Source organism: Callionymus lyra, chromosome 1, assembly GCF_982586985.1.
Source record: "Callionymus lyra chromosome 1, fCalLyr1.hap1.1, whole genome shotgun sequence".
Lineage (NCBI taxonomy): Eukaryota > Metazoa > Chordata > Actinopteri > Syngnathiformes > Callionymidae > Callionymus > Callionymus lyra.
Window position 1 is genome coordinate 52,490,214 of NC_141818.1, and position 20,013 is coordinate 52,510,226.

A 20,013-nucleotide genomic window follows, 5' to 3' on the forward strand; every position below is an offset into this window, starting at 1 on the left:
AAGTAAATAAGTAAGTTAGTACGTAAGTAAGTAAGTAAATAAGTAAGTACGTAAGTAAGTAAGTAAATAAGTAAGTACGTAAGTAAGTAAGTTAGTACGTAAGTAAGTAAATAAGTACTCTTCTCGCCTGCAGTTCATACAAAACTCTGCAAGAGTGAGAATGTTGAGCTGCTCTAGTAGAAGAACTCACATTTCCTTGATCCTTATAGTGACATCAGTATAATAATAAAATATATTTTTTAATCAGTATTCTTGGTGCTAAAAATGACAAGAAAGTGTAGGTTTATACCCTAGACTACATTATATACAATAAAACACTAAATGAATCCTTTTCAAAACATTGAGTTGGACGAGACACAAGACTCTAGTTTCATATGAAATCACCAGCGAACCTCAAAAGTACAGGTTTGCTGGTGATTCTCAAGGACATGAAGGTTTCATTGGGTAATTGGCGTCGTCTACCTGGACGTCCTCACATGGTTCTGGTCCACGGGAGTCGCTGCTCGTGGGCGAGAACTGATGCTCATCAAAGGTACAGAAGAATAACCAAAGGGTTTCACGACATGTTTCGAGATATTTTGACAGTGAAGAAGGAAAAGGAAGCGACACTGAAATGTTTCAGCGTCTGGTCATTGTCTCCGTCGGCCTCAGGGTCGCTCATCAAATGCAATAAGCTTTTTTGATATTAGCCTTTTCTTTCCACTGTCTTCCTAAAGCCTTTGAATTCTGACAGCGCCGGCCTTTTTTCCCTTTTGAGCGTTATTGCAGCTCGTGTCTGAATGTTGCTTCATCGCCATGTTAAGTCCTTGTAGTTGACAAATCCCATCAGGAGCTCTCACTCTTCATGCACATCAAAGCTCCTGCTCTGCTGCTATATTTGGAATTTGAAGTAAATCTTGACAGGTAACGATAACAAGCAACTTATTTAATATAACATTATTTTATATTATTTTTCATTTCATCTTTCTTTTACATCAATATTTACATTATTTACATTTGTTAGTTTCATCCATCCTTCACTTTTTGTTTTATATACAGCATACATGTACAATCTTACTTCCATTGTTGATATTTTCACTATAATCAAACAATTTTCAACTTTAATCAAACAATTTTCAACTATAATCCAACAATTTTCAACTATAATCCAACAATTTTCAACTATAATCAAACAATTTTCAACGATAATCAAACAATTTTCAACGATAATCAAACAATTTTCAACTATAATCAAACAATTTTCAACTATAATCAAACAATTTTCAACTATAATCAAACAATTTTCAACTATAATCAAACAATTTTCAACTATAATCAAACAATTTTCAACTATAATCAATCAATTTTCAACTATAATCAATCAATTTTCAACTATAATCAAACAATTTTCAACTATAATCAAACAATTTTCAACTATAATCAATCAATTTTCAACTATAATCAATCAATTTTCAACTATAATCAAACAATTTTCAACTATAATCAATCAATTTTCAACTATAATCAAACAATTTTCAACTATAATCAAACAATTTTCAACTATAATCAATCAATTTTCAAGTATAATCAATCAATTTTCAACTATAATCAAACAATTTTCAACTATAATCAAACAATTTTCAACTATAATCAATCAATTTTCAACTATAATCAAACAATTTTCAACTATAATCTAACAATTTTCAACTAAAATCAAACAATTTTCAATTAAAATCAAACAATTTTCAACTATAATCAAACAATTTTCAATTAAAATCAAACAATTTTCAACTATAATCAAACAATTTTCAATTAAAATCAAACAATTTTCAACTATAATCAAACAATTTTCAACTATAATCCAACAATTTTCAACTATAATCAAACTATTTTCAACTATAATCCAACAATTTTCAACTATAATCAAACTATTTTCAACTATAATCCAACAATTTTCAACTATAATCAAACTAATTTTGTGGGTGTCATGTGATCATCATGTGATCATCATGTGATCATCATGTGATCATCATGTGATCATCATGTGATCATCACGTGTCATGTGATCATTCAGGATGAAGACATGCTTCCCCTTCAGTTCCACCATCACTGTTGTCAATATAAACCTCAAGAACGCTGCAGATAAATCTCCTCAATCCTCCTCCAGCGATGAAAGAGAATCCGATCCGGGACTGCTTCGGTTCTAACGACCCTGAGGAGACTTTTGTTCCGACTTTTTCAATTATGTTCATCAAGGAAAACCGTCGTGAAAACTCTGCGGTCGGCGTCGTGTGCTGGAGGTTCACTTTGATGTCTGCTCACTTAATGGCTTCATCTCCACTCGGGTGGTTCCTGATAAGAGTCCTCGTCGTGAGGAATCCTCCCGTCAGTTACCCCGTCCTGTCGGGAGGTGAGTATCGTGGAACCATATCTTCTGAATTTGAATTTCCTGTGAATTATGTAAGCGTCGGTCGGGGACGACTGGATGTCAAGCAGCAGCGAGAGCCTCTGAGGCCTCAAGAAGATGAAGAAAGTGTCCCAGATTCGCTCATTAAAAATGTAGCGAGTCTTCGCCGGATGTCGTGATGTTGCGAGCGAGTCGTCGCGCCGTGATTGGCTGAAGCCGCCGGTGACGCCGGAGACGCTCGGTGGGAACTTGAAGATAAACATTGACCCATTTCTTCAGATGTCACTCAGACGTGATTGATGTTCGACACGCACACGACAGAGCAAAGTGTTGATCAAGACCCAAAAGTTATCAGTTTGTGAAGTTCCGCTGATGAAAAAAACCTTCCTTTCATGGTTTATTTCCTCACCTTTCTTCACCTCCTGCATCCCTCGCTCTTGTTTGTTTTCTGCTGCCAGGCTTATCAATCGATCGCTCGCATCCCTGACTCCGTTTTCTCTGGAGGATTCTGCCGCAATTTTACCGTCGGTTAGATTTTGAGATTTTCCAGTTTTAGACAAGAGTTCTCGGTCAATCTCGTTGTTTTGGACTCTGTGAGGAAACCGGAGTACCTGGAGTAAACCTCTGCAAACATCGGAGAACAAACTCTACACACAGAGTTACTTCCTGTTGTCGTTTGTTAAATAAGACACAAACAAATAGAGGTGTTAGAAAATATTTATACGGTGATACATCACAATTAATTGTTTTTGCGATACTGTACTGATGGATGGATGGATGGATGGATGGTTTGATTAATAGATGGATAAATGGATAAATGGATGGATGGATGGATGGATGGATGGATGGATGGTTTGATTAATAGATGGATAAATGGATGGATGGATGGATAGGTGGATTGATAGATAGATAAATGGATAGATGGATACATGGATAATTTGATAGATGGATAGATGGATAGATGGATGGATGGATGGATGGATGGATGGATGGATGGATGGATGGATGGATGGATGGATGGATGGATGGATGGATGGATGGATGGATAGGTGGATTGATAGATAGATAAATGGATAGATGGATAAATGGATAATTGGATAGATGGATAGATGGATGGATGGATGGATGGATGGATGGATGGATGGATGGATGGATGGATGGATGGATGGATGGATGGATGGATGGATGGATGGATAGGTGGATTGATAGATAGATAGATGGATAAATGGATAATTGGATAGATGGATGGATGGATGGATGGATGGATGGATGGATGGATGGATGGATGGATGGATGGATAGGTGGATTGATAGATAGATAAATGGATAGATGGATAAATGGATAATTGGATAGATGGATAGATGGATGGGTGGATGGATGGATGGATGGATGGATGGATGGATATGTGGATAGATGGATAGATGGATGGATGGATGGATGGATGGATGGATGGATGGATGGATGGATGGGTGGATGGATGGATGGATGGATGAGAGCATGAATAGAATAAATAAGAAGTCAAAGTAAAGTTCTAACCACATGAACATGAAACTTTATCGATGACGTGCAAATGTTTATTTTATCCTCATGAAGCTGAAAACAGTTATTTTCTTAAAGAAAAACTTGAATGGTTTGACTTGAGGCTCCATCGACCTCTGAACCTTGACCCTCTGTCGCTGCACACGACTCTTGATCTGAACTGTCGTGAAGGAGCTGAAGAGGGAGGCGTGAGAACCTCTCCGTCCACCTAGAGACGAGGTTATGAGATGCGAGCGAGGGATGAAGAGAGTGATGGACGGAGAGCTAGCTCAGCACTTTACGACTAAAACAAGCCGTCTTTGTTTCGCACAAAGAGAGTCTTTGCTGTTCTTTAACTTCGTTAACTCAAGAGTCCGATGACCCGACCTTTGACCCGCGGGGAAGAAACTCTTCTTCTCTCTTTCTCGCTTTAAAATCCACATTTTTGTGTTTTTACCAACGAGCCATGATGTTGGATTGAAGTGACGAGAACGACCAGCAACACTGGTCTGTGCAGCGTTTGTTCATTTACGTGTAATCTATGAGGGTCTGAAAGATGTTTGATTTTGGGAACAAGTCGTTTTTACCTGACATAATATTCCTCTACGACCCTGAGATACAAATACGTGAAATAAATAGTAAAAAACACTGGATGGAACAAAGAAAATAAAAAAGTATTGCTGGATTCATGTTGGAGTGAGAACGACTGCGACCAGCAACACTGGTCTGTGCAGCGTTTGTTCATTTACGTGTAATCTATGAGGGTCTGAAAGATGTTTGATTTTGGGAAAAAGTAGTTTTTACCTGACATAATATATAGTATGTTTCAAATCAAACTCTGCTGCTACACACTAACAGGAAATGACGCAACAGCTTCTTCTTCTACTACTATTTAAGGATGATTTCAACCAGCTGTAGGAACACTAGCGCCACCTGCTGGCAGCACGTTTGGTTTCAAGAAATATGAGAAATATTGACGAGATATTTACTCTGGTATCAGCAGCGAAGACGTGTCATCCTTGTACTGCTGCTGTGAATACACCTGTAAGAATATATATATATATATATATATATATATATATATATATATGACGTAACTTCAGTTTACAAGGTCACTAAGATGGAGTCGTTTAGTGTAGAAAGTGTCCATCGATCCATACTCAGTTTTGTGTGTGTTTTAGTGACACTTTAGTGTGTATAGAGCACTACATTTACATACTAAGAATTGAGATGCACTCATGCACTTATATACTACTATAAATACTAAGTATAAGTACACAAGTGTGCGATTTGAGACACAGCTCAAGTCTTCACCGTCGTCAGAACTCTTTACTCCTCGCCCGTCTCGGTCTTAAAGGAACAGTAACACGCGCAACAACGAACGTTGTAATATTTTACTTATAAAAATATATAATTTCAAATGTGTGCAGAGCTTAAAATAAATGGAGATCTGATGAAACTATCATTTCTTTCAGTCTACTTAGAAAATGTGTCAAATCTGCGTCGGAGGCCCGGTGGTCGACGCCGAGGTCATGGGAATATTAAACATACGAATGAAAACATTTTGTTTTTATATACTAACAAACAAAGTTCTTTGTACTGTTTAACGTCGTGGTAACTTTGTACGTGAGGTCGCTCCAGTGTTTTTGCTCTAAAGTTGCATTAATATGTGAGGTTTTCCAGGAATTAGAAAATGACTCAATTTCAACCTGGTGAGTGAAAGAAGTTTAAACAAGGGATGAATATATTCTTTATTGCAAAAGAACTAGAATACTAGAGTTTTTGCTTGTGTAAGAAAATATCGATTACACTTCGCAATATTATTGATATTTTTAACTTTTTCTTTTAATTCATTTATTTTTATCAGTTCTTTTACGGTCTATATTCTAACAAAATATGTTAAAAATGAAAGTGTATTTTTAATTAGCAATTTTCATGAAAATATTCAGGGGGGGTTTGTTGTCATTTTTGTGTCGCATTAAACCTCTGATCGCTAGATGGCAGCAGTCGTTACGTCATCCGTATCTAAATGAACGTCGACTGAGGACAAGAGGATACAGTTGTTTCTGATACTGTATGGATATTTGACAGCATATTACTTGTTTTTTTATTTTGGCTTTTAAATCTTAATTCATTTTTATTTATGTACAATTAAAATATAGTTTTCATTTTTGTTTCACAATTAAACTTCAAGCCTCGTCGGCGCCTGCGGTGCGTTTAGGGGCGACTCGGAAACCAATGTCACCATTTTATTTGCCGATGCAAAAAAGGCTCGAGTCGATGCGTCGCCAATGAAATGAAAATTAAACGTCTTTCATATTCGATGCATCGAAGCGAATCTTGTCAGCCGTGGTCCGGACGACAGGTGAGGTTCAGGTGATCGTTCTGGTCGCTCTGGTCGCTCTGGTCGCTCTGGTCGCTCTGGTCAGAGTCAAATCACGTCTCCTCGTCCACAGTCCAGGATGAGGTTAATTCTCATTTGTTTGATACACAAACACACAAAACCCTCGCATGCAAAAGAGCCGCCGCTGTGGTCGTGATTTGTGGGTCCAGACGTCTGTGGTTCAGTGTTTGTAGCAGAACATTGTGTATCCAATGTTCCTGCATTTTTAACGAGTCGAGGCGAGATGTTAACATCACACTTATTATCTCCTGCTTATGTAACGACAACAACACACTCGCAGCACCACGTGTGTGTCGTGACGAAGCCAGAGTTGATTTTTCCAAGTTGCTTTTTTTTTAAAACCGAAAACCTTCGAGCTTCACCTGCTGTCGACGCGCTCGTCTCCCGCCGACATCTGGCGGCGCTCGCCTCTGATTGGTTCCTCGTATCCACGCGGGGATACAGCGAGTCTGGAGGCTTCGTCGGCGCCTGCTCACGATCCTGCTCGTTAGAACCGTGGGCTCGGACCGACCCGGGAATGTTTCTGTGTCTTCAGAGACGAGGGACGGGTGGGAAGAGACGGAACCGGCGCCGCCCGAGGGCAGCGACTGTGAGGCAGCGGCGTGAAGGTGGCGACAAGATGGGGGTCACGGACCGGCAGCCTTGAGTCCGTGTCCGCCTGCAGCTCCTTGTTTTCCGTGTGTAGGTGTGTGTGTAGGTGTGTGTGTGTGTGTGTGTGTGTGTGCGCTCGTGTTGTATTGATTTGTCACAAAAGTGTCGCCGCTTCTTGTCCACGGTTTGTCGACAATCTTGAATTTGTCGAGCGTTCATGTCGACTCGGTGGAGAGCGAACGCTTCGCTGGCCTGTTGTCGGTCGTCATGGAAACATACGTGTTGAATTGAACGATAACATGTTTGGTTCACGTCACGCATGAGGGACGATAAATGACATCGTTAAAAATAAATGTATGTTAATAAATGAGTTGATGTTGAAACATGAATTAACTTGAAACTAAATGTAAATAAATGTGTGAATAAGTATAAAAATGACAAAATAAACTAAATTATTTATAACTAAACGTATAAATAAACATGTAAATACATTTAAAATGTATAATTAACTAAATATATGAATAAATAAATATGTATAGAAAAATGTGTACAAAAATATCAAAATAAACAAACGTGTGAAAAAATTTACAAATAAATAAATAACTAAATGTGTAAATAAATACAAAAATGTTCAAATAAATAAATGTATAAATACATTTAGAAATGTATGAATAAATAAATGTATCGATAAATGCGAACCAAAATATAAAAATAAATAAATGTATGAATAAATATGTGAAAAAAAATGTATGAATAAATACATAGATAACTAAATTAATATATAAATGTGTGGAAAAAATGTCAGAATAAATAACTAAATGTGAAAATAAATACAAAAATGTTCAAATAAATAAATATATAAATCAAGAATTATATACATAGATAAGTAAATGTGTGAAAAAATGTAAGAATAAATAAAAAATAACTAAATGTGTAAATAAATATAAAAATGTTCAAATAAATAAATCTATAAATACATTAAAAATTGACAAAGTAATAATCATTTTTAAAATGTAAAACATAAAGTTCCTCCCTTCATGACCACGTGATCTGTAGAAATGTATCTTTAAAAATACTCTTAAAGCAGTCGTAGTATCATCGTAACTTTAGTTGTATCTATTATATAGGTTTTGTCTTTTGATTTCATCTTTAAAGCAACAGTTTAAATATCATCATATTTCTTGCATGTCTTTAGTTAATATGTATAAAAAAAAGTAATTTTTGGAAGAGATGATCCATGTTTGGTACAAATGTTTGTTAATATTTGACATTTTTCAACTGAGAAAAATCTCTAAACTTAGGAAAATGTTGTCGGAACATGATCTGGATCTTATAATCCATGCGTTTGTTTCTTCTCGTCTGGACTATTGTAACAGTTTGTTTTCATGTCTTAACAAGAAGGATGTGTCTCGCCTGCAGTTCATACTAAACTCTGCAGCCAGAATTCTGAGCCGCTCTAGTAGAAGAACTCACATTTCTCCTTCAAACTCTTCACTGGCTGCCAGTTTCTTTCAGGATCAACTTTAAAATTCTGGTTCTTACTTTCAGATCTATTCATGGTCAGACCTTCCATCAGTGATCTGATCCAGACTTACACCCCAGCTCGGGCTCTGAGGTCTGTGGATCAGAATCTACTGATGGTTCCTGAACTTCTGGACCAGAGGAGAGAAATCCTTCCAGACTGTTGCTCCTAAGCTTTGGAACCATCTCTGTGTTTGATGACCTACTGACTCCTTCAAGAAACATCTTAAGACGTTTCTGTTTGTTCAGGCTTTTCCTTGATTTTCAGGAACTCCTGTGTTGTTCTCAGTATTATCTTGACCTTTAAAGTATGTACTTTTTTGAGTATTGTTTTGATTGTTTAAGCGCTTTGTGACCCTGGTCTCGAAAAGCGCTATATAAATAAATATTACTTACTTACTTACTTACTTACTTTATCCCCTAAATAATGCTTTTTGTTGTTCTTTTTCACCACAACATGCTTTTGACTTCGTCAGGAGTCGTGTCTTCACATGTTTCCCTCGTCTTTACCGAGAGAAAACCACGCGATCCGTGCAAACGTCGTCACATTCTCGTCGAGGTGATTGACAGTTTCCAGTCTCCTGCCTCGACTCGTGTGTTTGTTGCTCGGACGAGCGTTCATGAGAGGTTGACGTGTCGGGAGTCAAGGATCTGTCAGCGAGTGACGCCATAGAGACTCCTTCATGGAACCTTCATGATCCTCGTCCGTGAGGCCCGTGGTCCACGCCGGGGTCGACGCCGGGGTCATGGGAACATTAAACATACCAGTGAAAACTTTTTTGTTTTTATATACTAACAAACACAGTTCTTTGTACTCTTAACGTCGTGGTGACTTTGCACGTGAGGTCGCTCCAGTGTTTTTGCTCTAAAGTTGCATTAATGTGACAAATCTCCTGCAGTGACTTCACTTAAAAGAACAATTTGTTGACGTGAAAGAATGAAGTGAAGGAAGAAGAATCTCTCGGTGAGGTTTTACAGGAAGTAGAAAATGACTTAATTCTGACCTTGTGAGTGAAAGGAGTTTAAACAAAGGATAAATATATTCTTTATTGCAAAATAACTAGAATACTGACACCAGAGTGCTGGACAGTACTACGCATATATACTTGTTACTACACTATCACAACACCAGAGTCAAGTGCTTGACAGTACTACACATATATACTTTTTACTACACTATCACAACACCAGAGTCAAGTACTGGACAATACTACACATATATACTTGTTACTACACTATCACAACACCAGAGTCAAGTGCTTGACAGTACTACACATATATACTTTTTACTACACTATCACAACACCAGAGTCAAGTACTGGACAATACTACACATATATACTTGTTACTACACTATCACAACACCAGAGTCAAGTGCTTGACAGTACTACACATATATACTTTTTACTACACTATCACAACACCAGAGTCAAGTACTGGACAATACTACACATATATACTTGTTACTACACTATCACAACACCAGAGTCAAGTGTTTGACAGTACTACACATATATACTTTTTACTACACTATCACAACACCAGAGTCAAGTACTGGACAATACTACACATATATACTTGTTACTACACTATCACAACACCAGAGTCAAGTACTGGACAATACTACACATATATACTTGTTACTACACTATCACAACACCAGAGTCAAGTACTCGACAATACTACACATATATACTTGTTACTACACTATCACAACACCAGAGTCAAGTGCTTGACAGTAGTACACATATATACTTTTTACTACACTATCACAACACCAGAGTCAAGTACTGGACAATACTACACATATATACTTGTTACTACACTATCACAACACCAGAGTCAAGTACTGGACAATACTACACATATATACTTGTTACTACACTATCACAACACCAGAGTCAAGTACTCGACAATACTACACATATATACTTGTTACTACACTATCACAACACCAGAATCAAGTACTCCACAATACTACACACATATACGTGTTACTACACTATCACAACACCAGAGTCAAGTGCTGGACAGTACTACACATATATACTTTTTACTACACTATCACAACACCAGAGTCAAGTACTGGACAATACTACACATATATACTTGTTACTACACTATCACAACACCAGAGTCAAGTACTGGACAATACTACACATACATACTTGTTACTACACTATCACAACACCAGAGTCAAGTACTGGACAATACTACACATATATACTTGTTACTACACTATCACAACACCAGAGTCAAGTACTGGACAATACTACACATATATATTTGTTACTACACTATCACAACACCAGAGTCAAGTACTGGACAATACTACACATACTCTTTATACTTGTTACTACACTATCACAACACCAGAGTCAAGTACTGGACAATACTACACATATATATTTGTTACTACACTATCACAACACCAGAGTCAAGTACTGGACAATACTACACATATATACTTGTTACTACACTATCACAACACCAGAGTCAAGTACTAGACAATACTACACATATATACTTGTTACTACACTATCACAACACCAGAGTCAAGTACTAGACAATACTACACATATATACTTGTTACTACACTATCATGATATATAGTATTGTTGACCCTGTATCGTGATCCCAACATTCTTGACACATTCTACTCAGTTTCATGGTTCCTCTGAGTAAACATCATGAGATGTTGTGAGAGATAAGATTGTTGATCCATCAAACGCTCCGACAGTCGTAGCATATTTGATAAGAAGCGACGAGTGACACGAGCCTCATGGTTCACTGACGCCATCAGTCCAGGAAACTCTCAGACGAGCCGCAGACTTGATTGACGTGTCGACCCGATGAAGAGGTCAAAGTGGAGGAACAACTGCTTGCATTTTTTAATAACGTGTGTGTGTGTGTGTGTGTGTGTGTGTGTGTGTGTGTGTGTGTGTGATGCCGCAGGAAAGTTGTTATTTGACAGCGTATGGATCTGAGACTTGATGGTGTCGTGGCTTCACCGCGAGTCAAGACTGTCTTTACAAAGCATTTAAAAATGCATTAAAATGAAATTATACTGAGACTTTCTGTGTTAAGATACACAAAGTACACAAAACACATGAAAATGAGGTCGAAAAGTTTTAATAAAATGTTGTTTTAAATGTGTTTTTTATTAAGTGTGTGATTGACACTTGACATTGTGTGCTCATTATGATGCTGATCTTGTTTTGTGGGTCTTTATAAGTCAAAGATAGTCGTATATTATTATCTCTGGTTGTCGTGACGACCAAATACTAGCGTTTGTTCCAGTCCCAAGAACTTTCTTGTAGTGTTTAGGATTGAGTTTTCCTGTGAAATGAGAGATATAAATGTACAATATAAAAGTATATATTATATAAGTATATATTCTCACGTCTAGACATGAAGGTCATGGATGCAAAAAGACTTGTCATTAGATATTGACGGATGTTTAAAAGCAATTATGAATCAATACTTGAGACATGATGTTCAAATTTGAGTCTCTTTTCAACTCTTCTGCCGACGCAAAATAATTAAAATATGAAGAGAAATTAATTAAAAAAGCTCATTATTTAAAAAAAATCATGTTTTTTTCTGTTTAAAGATTCTTTATAAGGAGCTGGAAATATAATTAAAATTCTACTTGAATTTATTGCTAGAAAAAAACTGAACAATCTGAAGAACCTTAAAAACTTGTTTCCTAAATTAGTCTTTTTCGTCCATCCATCCATCCATCCATCCATCCATCCATCCATCCATCCATCCATCCATCCATCCATCCATCCATCCATCCATCCATCCATCCATCAACTATTCATCCATCCATCCATCTATTCATCCATCATCCATCCATTCACCCATCCATCTATCCATTCATCCATCCATCCATCCATCCATCCATCCATCCATCCATCCATCCATCCATCCATCCATCCATCCATCCATCCATCCATCCATCCATCCATCCATCCATCTATTCATTCATTCATCCATCCATCTATCCATTCATTCATCAATCCATCCATCCATCCATCCATCTATTCAATCATTCATCCATCCATCCATCCATCCATGCATCCATGCATCCATCATCCATTCATCCATCCATCCATCCATCCATCCATCCATCCATCCATCCATCCATCCATCCATCCATCCATCATCCATCCATCCATCCATCCATCCATCATCCATCCATCCATCCATCCATCCATCCATCCGTCCGTCCGTCCGTCCGTCCGTCCGTCCGTCCGTCCGTCCGTCCATCCATCCATCCATCCATCCATCCATCCATCCATCCATCCATCCATCCATCCATCCATCCATCCATCCATCCATCCATCCATCCATCTATTCAATCATCCATCCATCCATCTATTCAATCATTCATCCATCCATCCATCCATCCATCCATCCATCTATTCAATCATTCATCCATCCATCTATCCATTCATTCATCCATGCATCCATCATCCATCCATCCATCCATCCATCCATCCATCCATCCATCCATCCATCCATCCATCCATCCATCCATCCATCCATCCATCCATCCATCCATTCACCCATCCATCTATCCATTCATTCATCCATCCATCCATTTTTTTAAAGGTTCCATTAAATTATTAGAATTTAAAAAGATTCATAAAAATTTCAATGTATGAAAAAAACAAGTTTCAATTTTTTTTTTTTTAAACAGGCCGTCTTTAGCTCCCTAAACTTTTTTTTGTTATTTTGTTTTTCTTATTTATTTTGACAAGTGGCTTCGAGGGTCTGAAGAGTCATCAACGCGAAACCCTGATAAAAAAAAAAAAGTACATGATAATAAAGTGAAAATACTATCAACTACCTTAAATTCCATCAGTTAAAGAATCAGTCGACTGTATTTTTTTACATCCCGATATATCTTTAGTGTGTCACGTGTAACACAACTGTTGTGTGTTGACATCACTGCGAGTGAATCCCTCGCTTCTTCCACTGGTTCTGTGCGACACTTGAAGCGACTCTCGCACACAAAACCCAACAAACAATCCGACGTTTCTGCTCAAACCGGGACAATTTCTTGGAGCTTGTTTTGCATCTCGACGTCTGACGAGCCTCCCTCAGTGCGCAGCCCATATTTACTTTTACATGATCTCCGTCGCCTGATCCTGTTTCCCACGTCTCTGCGATAACGTGGCGCAGATGCTGGTGTGTGTGACGCGTTACGAGGGTGCCATGATGAGGTTGATGTGTCCTACCCCCCCTTTAGTGTTAGCCCAGATCTGTCACAGCCTCGTTGGGCTCGTGCTCGGCAAAATCCCAACCCTCGGGAAGCACACACACACACACACACACACACACACACACACACACACACACACACACACACACACACACACACACACACACACACACACACACACACCTAACACATCATTATTCACTTTCTACAAAGTCAGAATCCAAGCGCCGACGCTCCCCGCAGTGAAAACCCTGGTCAGGGCCGGCTGTCAATCTCACGGTCTTTCATGGTCCACCCTCGAGTCCTCCAGAGGAAAAAAAACGTCCTTCTCTCGGTCTCACCCGTGTTTGTTGTGTTGTTGTTGACGACGACAACGACGACAACGCGCCTGGACTTTCAACTCACAATAGTGTCTTTGAAGTGACAAACATTTATACGGAACAAGTTTTCTTCTCGGTCGCGGTTGCTAAGGAATCACCTCTGAAAACGCTCTTTGATCGCAGGAGCTTGTTGGTGAAAATCTTTTCTGCTCGTAACTGTACGACTTTTTGTTCATTTACTCTTTTGATGTTTGAAACCTGAAGTACACAAGTCAGGATGTGGATCTTCAAACAATATTTTTATCAGTGTCAACATTTTAGGGTTGTGTATTGTCGATAATGTGCTGATACGTATCACGATACCACGATACGATACATATTTATATATAGAAACACTGTAGGAACAAGTATATATGTGTAGTATTGTTGAGTACTTGACTTTGGTGTTGTGATAGTGTAGTAACAAGTATATATGTGTAGTATTGTGCAGTACTTGACTCTGGTGTTGTGATAGTGTAGTAACAAGTGTATATGTGTAGTATTGTCCAGTACTTGACTCTGGTGTTGTGATAGTGTAGTAACAAGTATATATGTGTAGTATTGTCCAGTACTTGACTCTGGTGTTGTGATAGTGTAGTAACAAGTATATATGTGTAGTATTGTCGAGTACTTGACTCTGGTGTTGTGATAGTGTAGTAACAAGGATATATGTGTAGTATTGTGGAGTACTTGACTCTGGTGTTGTGATAGTGTAGTAACAAGTATATATGTGTAGTATTGTCCAGTTCTTGACTCTGGTGTTGTGATAGTGTAGGAACAAGGATATAATTGTAATATTGTCAAGTACTTGACTTTGGCTTGGAAAACAAAATACTTGACGGTGTATATTTGCAAGAATCTGGGTCAACAGGGTCAAGTCATACTGAGGTAGTAATAGTATTAGAAGTAGTGGTAAAGGTAGAAGTATTGATAGTAGTATAAGTGGTAGAAGAAGAGGTAGTAGAAGTAGTAGTAATAGTAGAGGTAGAATAAGTAGTGGAAGAAGTAGAAAGATAAAAAGTAGAAGTCAGAGAAGTAAAAGTAGAAATAGTGGCTGTAGAAGGAGGTAGCAGTAGAAGAAGGTATAAGTAGTAGTAGTTTTGGAAGTAGAATTAGTAGTGGAAGAAAGAGAAGGATAAGTAGTAGAAGTTGATGAAGTAGTAGTAGAAGAAGTGGCTGTAGTTGATGTAGTAGAAGTAGAAGTAGTGGTAGTAGAAGTAGTGGAAGTAGCATTAGAAATAGTATTAAATCTAAAAGTAGGAACAAAATTTGTCCAAACATTCACTGCTAGACTCAATGTATCCTCTGGTCCTCAGTCAGTCATTGCCCACTTTATTGAAAAATAAACTGTAAAATAAATATGAAATATACAGTCATCAAATTATTAGAAAGCCAAATTTGTGTTTTCAATGTCGTTACTGTATTGTTGAATATCGATACTGTATCGAGGAAAAAATTCACAATATTTGTGTGTATCGCTCTTTGTCTCACACGACAAATACTTCAGTTGTTCTTGTCTTTAAACACACATTTACCTTTGCGTCAAACTCAAGGCACACTTTTTATAAACCATAGACTAACTTGTATAAGAATATGATTTGAAATCCATGAAAGTCTGAAGTTGAAGGTTTGTTCCTGGAGAGACTTCCATCAAAGATTCTGGAACATCTTGACGGACCTTCACGGTCGCGGCTCCTGAGGCTCGTCGTGAAGGAACAATATAAAACAATCATGAATTGTTGATGTTCTCTGGTGTATGTTTTGTTCGCTATAAAAAGCAACGTTAACTTTTTTCTGTATTTCTGACACGAATACAATATTTATCATGTTGTTATTGCCTGGTGGAGGCGGCAGAAGATATGGATTCATATGAAAGATAAACTCTGCAGATGCCGCTGACTTTCATTAATGTTCCTCTGCCACGAGCACTAGATAAACAGAGTCCAGAAAAAGTTGCTGTTTTATGCATTTTTGTTGTGATTTATCGCAGCATTTATTCATCAAGACTAAACCGAAGACCACAAACTTTTGTTTGGTTTTTACTTTTCATCCCCTTTTACAAATCTTCCCTCCGGCCATTACATTATGACCACCACTTGTGTTGTTGTCTTTGAAGGAACGGATGAAAACACTTGATTGGTCGAGCATGTAGGTTTGTCACCACGCGTAGTCAATCCAGGAAGTCTCTGACTCCAAGGGACTCATTGTATAAAAAAAGCTGGGCGTGATTACAGCTGGAGGAGGAGTAAAGCTATCATTACGTCACAATGGACTCTCGTAACCTCTCGTTCGCCCAGATTTCAGAGCAACTTTATAAAGTAATACGTGTAAAACATGGTCATGCTGAGGAACTTAATGCATTTGTGGTATCCCTTGTGTTATCTCAGGGTTGAGGTGACCCGAAGGCCCGAAAAACAAATGTGTTTGTGATATCCCTTGTGTTATCTCAGGGTCGAGGTGACCCGAAGGCCCGAAAACAAATGTGTCTATAGTATCCCCTGTGTTAGCTCAGGGTCAAGGTGACCCGAAGGCCCAAAAAACAAATGTATTTGTGGTATCCCTTGTGTTATCTCAGGGTCGAGGTGACCCGAAGGCCCGAAAACAAATGTGTCTATAGTATCCCCTGTGTTATCTCAGGGTCAAGGTGACCCGAAGGCCCGAAAAACAAATGTGTTTGTGATATCCCTTGTGTTGTCTCAGGGTCGAGGTGACCCGAAGGCCCGTAAACAAATGTGTCTATAGTATCCCCTGTGTTAGCTCAGGGTCAAGGTGAGCCGAAGGCCCGAAAAACAAATGTGTTTGTGGTAACCCTTGTGTTATCTCAGGGTCGAGGTGACCCGAAGGCCCGTAAACAAATGTGTTTGTGGTAACCCTTGTGTTGTCTCTGGGTCAAGATGAACGAACACATTGTTTACGGGCCTCTCCGGGTCACCTTGACCCTGAGACAAGGGTCAAAGGGAGGGTATATAAGGCTGACATGAACATGATAGACTGAATATTGAAAATGAACGCGTCCATAGTTTGTTGTGAAGTTGTTGGTACCTGATCACACCTGAGGCTGCAGTAGTTCCTCATGTGATCCGCATCTGAGTTCTGCTCCGACATGAATCTGCTGAGAGCGACTTTCAATCAACCTGGTTCTGGCTGTCCGGTCCAATCAGAGCCGCCGAGGTTCATCATCGCCAGAGTGTCCTACATCCATGTTCGCCTCCCTGGACTCACAATTAACATGTCTGTCATTAATGTGCTGTGACACTTTGTCACTACGCAGCGACCCGACCCACCAGCAGTCGGCCTGGAGCGCCGGCGCCGCTGCTGACGTGACCACGACGCTTTATTTCCCTCTTCTGTGTCGCCGTCCATGTCGTCGACTCCTGAGCTTCACGAGAGACTTTTGGAGCAGGACGGTGTTTTCCTGCGATCTTTTGATGAACCCACTCGTGTGGGAGGATTATTCTCCGACATGTTGTTGTTGGACGGAGTGATGGCAGCGATGAAAGCAAACGCATGATTGTTGTGTTTACTTCGCTCGCTTTGATGCGACTCAACAAGGTTGTCGGGGAAGAAAGAAAAAGCTTTTTTTTTTTTTTTAAAACAGTGCCTTGTTCAGGCGACAGTAGGATAGTAGGAGTGAGTGTTGTCAGGAATCTCCCACGATACAACGATACTACAATACGATATATCGTGATAGTGTACTAACAGGTATATATTTGTAGTTTTGTTGAGTACTTGACTCTGGTGTTGTGGTAGTGTAGTAACAAGGATATATGTGTAGTATTGTCCAGTACCTGACTCTGGTGTTGTGATAGTGTAGTAACAAGGATATATGTGTAGTATTGTCCAGTACTTGACTCTGGTGTTGTGATAGTGTAGTAACAAGGATATATGTGTAGTATTGTCCAGTACCTAACTCTGGTGTTGTGATAGTGTTATAACAAGTATATATATGTAGTATTGTCCAGTACTTGACTCTGGTGTTGTGATAGTGTAGTAACAAGTATATATGTGTAGTATTGTCCAGTACTTGACTCTGGTGTTGTGATAGTGTAATAACAAGTATATATATGTAGTATTGTCCAGTACTTGACTCTGGTGTTGTGATAGTGTAGTAACAAGTATATATGTGTAGTATTGTCCAGTACTTGACTCTGGTGTTGTGATAGTGTAGTAACACATGACTATATATGTGTAGTATTGTCCAGTACTTGACTCTAATGTTGTGATAGTGTAGTAACAAGTATATATGTGTAGTATTGTCCAGTACTTGACTCTGGTGTTGTGATAGTGTAGTGACAAGTATAAATGTGTAGTATTGTCCAGTACTTGACTCTGGTGTTGTAGAATTTACAGACCACATGACTCTCGACAAAGTATTACTCCGCAAGTCTCCTTAGTATTACTCTGTGAGTCTTCGTATTTATTATTCCTCGAGTCTCTGTAGTATTATTCTGTGAGTCTTCGTAGTATTAGTCCGTAAGTCTTCGCAGTATTACACCGTGAGTCTCCGAGTTATTCCGCGAGGTCTCTGTAGTATTTCTCCGCGAGTCTCTGTAGTTTTATTCCGCGAGGATTCCGCAGTATTTCTCTGCGAGTCTTTGTAGTATTATTCTGTGAGTCTCTGTATTATTCCCGAGAAGGGCTCTGTAGAAATTCTCCGTGAGTCTCTGTAGTATTATTCCATGAGTCTCCTTAGTATTACTCTGCAAGGCTCGGTAGTATTTCTCAGCGAGGCTCCACAGTGTATAAGAATAGGATTTGAAAGCCAGAAATGATTATTAATTACATTGAAATGACACGTATTGAGATATAAAGAATAAAATAACAATAGTAAACATAAGGATTTGAATGACAATATAGTAATAATAATAAAAATAATAGTAACAATAGTTGGATATTCTTGTAATAACTTCATTCGAGCAGGAATATTACCAGAAAGTAACTGTTAGTTTCTCTGTGTATTTTGAAGCAGCAGATCCAGCCTCACTAATAATGAATGAAATACTCTGTCATACTGTGATGTATATGTATATGTGTCTCCCAGACTTCATCCATTTATAGTTTTCTATTTCCTCTCCTTCTTGCAGGTCCAGGAGAAGGTCCTGGTGGAGTTCAGTCACCCGGAGCTGCTGGACTTCTACAACAAGGTCCGTCGTGTTGTTGGTCTGATCGTCTTCATCGTGTTTATATTCATGCGAGCAGATGCTTCTGACAAAACCCATCTGTCTGAGCGTCGCCTCGTTCTCCTCTTTCTCCTCGTTCTCCTCCTTCATTACCGGCTCGAGCTGTTTGTGAGTCTTTTATTTGTTGTGTCGCTCAACCTTTCCTTCTCTCTTCCCAGCTGGAGGTCATTCAAGGTCAACTGGATTCTCTGACCTGATGATTGTTTTCTCCGACTCGTCACTTTCACGTTTGCTTTTTCTACGACGACTCGACCGAGTCCCGACTGTACAGATTAAATCTTTGAAATGTTTCTTCTAATACATGATCATGAAAACTATACACATGTTCGTCCTTTATTACGTCTTTACTTCTGTGGAAATATGACTCAGTTATTTCTCTCAAAGCTGATGAGTATCTTTCTGAGTATAAGGTTAATATTACACTTATATTTTCTCTAATCGTCATGAATTATTTCTGTACTGACTTCATTTGATTTGGTTCTTAGCATTGAAAAATCTGTCAAAAAGTTTAAATACAACTTTAGTAACCTACAAAACTGCTTACATTACAGGGTACTAAATATTATGTCTCTGCGAGGCTCTTCAGTATTACTTTGCTATCTGCAGTATTACCTCGCAAATCTCTGTAGTATTACTCCACAAGGCTCCGTTCTATTTCTCCATGAGTCTACGTTGTATTTCTCCAAGAGTCTCTGTAGTATTTCTCCTCAAGTCTTTGTAGGATTTCTCCGAGACTCTATAGTATTTTGCCGCAAGTCTCTGTAGTATTGCTCCTCAAGTCTTTCGTAGTATTTCTCCGAGTCTCCATAGTATTTCTCCGC

The 20,013-nt window shown here is 38.7% G+C and overlaps 1 protein-coding gene across 1 annotated transcript in view; it reads left to right on the forward strand.

The window, feature by feature from the left end:
• The window catches only part of commd10 (COMM domain containing 10), a 92,631-nt gene extending 73,122 nt beyond the window's left edge, over nucleotides 1-19,509 (forward strand). Inside the window, exons 6-7 of the mRNA XM_087812432.1 lie at nucleotides 19,097-19,156; nucleotides 19,351-19,509. Of these exons, the coding sequence (XP_087668558.1) occupies nucleotides 19,097-19,156; nucleotides 19,351-19,389 (99 nt within the window). The 3' untranslated portion in view covers nucleotides 19,390-19,509. The remainder of the gene's footprint in view (nucleotides 1-19,096; nucleotides 19,157-19,350) is intronic.
• Nucleotides 19,510-20,013: the final 504 nt, after the last annotated feature.